Source organism: Crinia signifera, chromosome 1 (assembly GCF_055691185.1).
Source record: "Crinia signifera chromosome 1, ASM5569118v1, whole genome shotgun sequence".
NCBI lineage: Eukaryota > Metazoa > Chordata > Amphibia > Anura > Myobatrachidae > Crinia > Crinia signifera.
The window spans coordinates 67998582-68001645 of NC_139217.1; the positions used below are offsets into that span (position 1 = coordinate 67998582).

General features: G+C 44.2%; 1 protein-coding gene across 1 annotated transcript; it reads left to right on the top strand.

Annotated features, from left to right (window-relative positions):
* Positions 1 to 902: 902 nt before the first annotated feature.
* Positions 903 to 2381, top strand: LOC146018346 (paraneoplastic antigen Ma1 homolog). The gene has a single exon (XM_083151870.1). The coding sequence runs from the start codon at positions 903 to 905 to the stop codon at positions 2379 to 2381; it is 1479 nt and encodes a 492-aa protein (XP_083007996.1).
* The last annotated feature ends 683 nt before the right edge of the window (positions 2382 to 3064 follow it).

Genomic DNA, 3064 nt, shown 5'->3' on the forward strand with positions numbered 1-3064 from the left:
CTAATTTTGACACTAGTTACAGCAAAGGAATGATGTAGTTCAAGCGCTCACTGGTATAGCCAGCAAGTCACTACTAAATGGAGGCGGGCTAAACCCGACTAAAAGTCAGGGGACGCCCACAGAATACTCTATCGTCAATGCCGCTCAGTACAGTACAGACAGAAGATTGATCAGACTAGGAATATAAATCATCCTCCCACTCGTACAAGGATTCAGGGTACCCAGCTAAAAGAGTATGTGCACAGTGAAAGTTTGCGGAACTAAATAAAAAAGGGGACTTACATGGACCGCGTTGGGGTAGTTGAATTAACAGTGTAGCGGATTAACTCCGCCGAGTAGTAGTAGTGTTAGGGATATTATATTAGTAAGGGTTTATGATAGAATTGTTCTAAAGTTATACTTACCGACCTAATGAGTAGGTTTGAGATACCGAAGGCCCTGTAGAAAGAAGGGAATATTATTAAGGTAGTCATATGAGCACCCTATTACACCATTATTTGTTGATATAAAACATGAGTATACCTGGTTAGAGTATAAGTTAGCGGAATTATATACTCCAAGTTGTTCTTGATGATAACAAATAAAGTAGGATTGTATAATCGTTGTATTTATATAAGACATTCCAGAAATCGGACGGAAGTGATTACAAGCTACGTTCCAGTATAATAAAATTAACTGTGTTGGTTGTCTACACCGTTGCTTCCGCTATTTATTCTGTGTTTATTTACTCTCATAAATTGTAGTAGGATTATTGCTGTGTGATAGAAATTGTTGGTTAAAGGATCATACCTCTTAACGGGCGATTCCCCAAGCTCGCCCATCTACAGATACCCATATATATATATAGGTACCCAATAAACAACCTCAAGGCTTAAAGTCAGGAACGAAGACAGCGTTACATTATGGAGGCACTGCTGAGATCCAAAGCCACCGACAGGGAAAGTTTAAGTAGACAAGATGTACAGGAGTGGATTCATAAACATGGGCTCGAGATGGACTGTAGTTTTGGGATTGAAGGAAATTTTAGCAGCATTTCCGATGAGGATATTATGAAGGAAGTGGATAGATTATATGGCATACAGCGACCCAAGTTAATTGATAAAAGGATCCGTGATGGGGGAGAAGAAGCGTGGGCAGTGCTAATCACCAACTTGAGTAAACTAGACCCCAACTTGATTCCAGCCCAAATTGCACTTTCCCATTCGCCAACCCAAAGGTGGAAAATCATCTGGCCGGAAATGCCTCTGGAGCCGCTGAGAGAAGGCCACAGAGAACGTCAAGGGATCAGCGCTGGTGATGGGATCAATGACAGAGATCCACTCCCCAGAAATACTACCAGACCAGATACAAATAGTGAGCAAGTGGCAGAACCGGCTGTAGATACTGTAATGGATCGGGTGGTTAGCCAATTTGAGCGATGGCATTACGAAGGTGGTTACAGACGTTTGCGCATTTTTTCTGGTATACTCCCAGTACCCACTGGGGAAGAGAGTTACAAGGCCTGGAAAGAAGCTGCCTCTCAGCATTCGGAGGAATGGAGATGTCCGGAACATGTAAAGAAACAGCGGATTGTTGAAAGTCTTCGAGGACCGGCCATGGGCATCATTCAAGCCACAAGGAGAAGCAATAGTATGGCCACTCTAAAAGACTACTTTGATGCATTAGATTACTCGTTTGGAACATTGGAAGATGTGGGAGACATATTGTCCCGATTAAATCATACTTACCAGGAACCCAGCGAGACGTTGACTACATATATTTATCGCATTGACAAAATTCTTTATAAGTTAATGGAAAAAGGGGGAGTGTTAGGAGCAGAGATAGATGAAAAACGAATGAAATACGTGCTGAGAGGAGCATTGACCACAAATCCTGTGGCACAGCGGCTGCGGTGCAGTATGTCCAAGGTGCCAGCTCCGACTCTTAGCGAACTGATCAAAGAGGTGAAACTGGAAGAAGTCCAAATTGAGAATCGAGACAAAAGTTTAAAAAGAGTCAAAGTTATTCTGCCGGCCCCTGAAGTACCACTTCCAGCTGATAAGTTATACAAGCTAATGGAAGAGCAGACTAAGAAGTTGGATCAGCTTATTGCCATACAATCTCCTAGCCTCCGTGAAATGCCCAGAGGACCCTCTGCAAGTCGGGGGAGAGGGTATACTCGACGATCTGACGATAGAGGGAACTATACTTGTTATAGTTGTGGTCAACTGGGCCATCGCAGCTTTGAATGCCCTCACCGAGGGGGATACACCAGAAGAGTAAATCATCCTGACTCTAGGGAGTCGGCCCAGCCGGGAAACTCCCAAGGGACGCCGATTAACACCCCGCATCGACTCCCAACTCATCGATGTAAATTCAATGGGGAGCACCCAGTGGTCTAGGTTGATGCACCATGGAATAGTTGGAGACGCCCCAATGGTCCCTGCGTTAATAAATGGACAGTATTGCAAGGTGCTTTTGGACAGTGGATCACAAGTTTCGATAATCTTTGAGAGCTGGTATCGGCAACATCTGGCGAACTTACCTTTGAACCCCATTGATGGACTGGTGATCTGGGGACTAAGTCATCAAAAGTACCCCTATTTGGGATATGTTACAACCCACCTGCAGTTCCTGGACCATACGACAGATTCTTCTTCACGTTCACCTCCGTTGCCCTTTCTAGCCCTGGTATGTCCGGATTCCCCTTCGGGGCAAGAAGTCGTTTCTGTCATTATGGGGACTAATTCAAATTTATTCAAAACCTTGTCTGAATGGTGCCAGAAGCAAGATCAAATGATTTCACAGTATTCTGAACGAGAGACTAAGTCGCTAAATTCCTTGGTGTCCTCGACGAATATGGCACCCCACAGAAAGGATAAGGGTGAACCTCCCTCCTTTGACACCCGGATTATTGAATGTTTTAAAGGCAGTGATATCTCCAATGACGAACGAGAAAAACTAATCCGGGACATGAAACAAATTAAAGAAGTATATTCATTAAGTGATTGGGATCTAGGAACAGCCACGGGGGTGGAACACCGAATTAGAATGACGGACGACATGCCGTTTCGAGAGAGGTCAC

Excerpts from the sequence above, each read along its gene's own strand:
- LOC146018346 (XM_083151870.1), top strand. The coding sequence starts at position 903 with ATGGAGGCACTGCTGAGATCCAAAGCCACCGACAGGGAAAGTTTAAGT.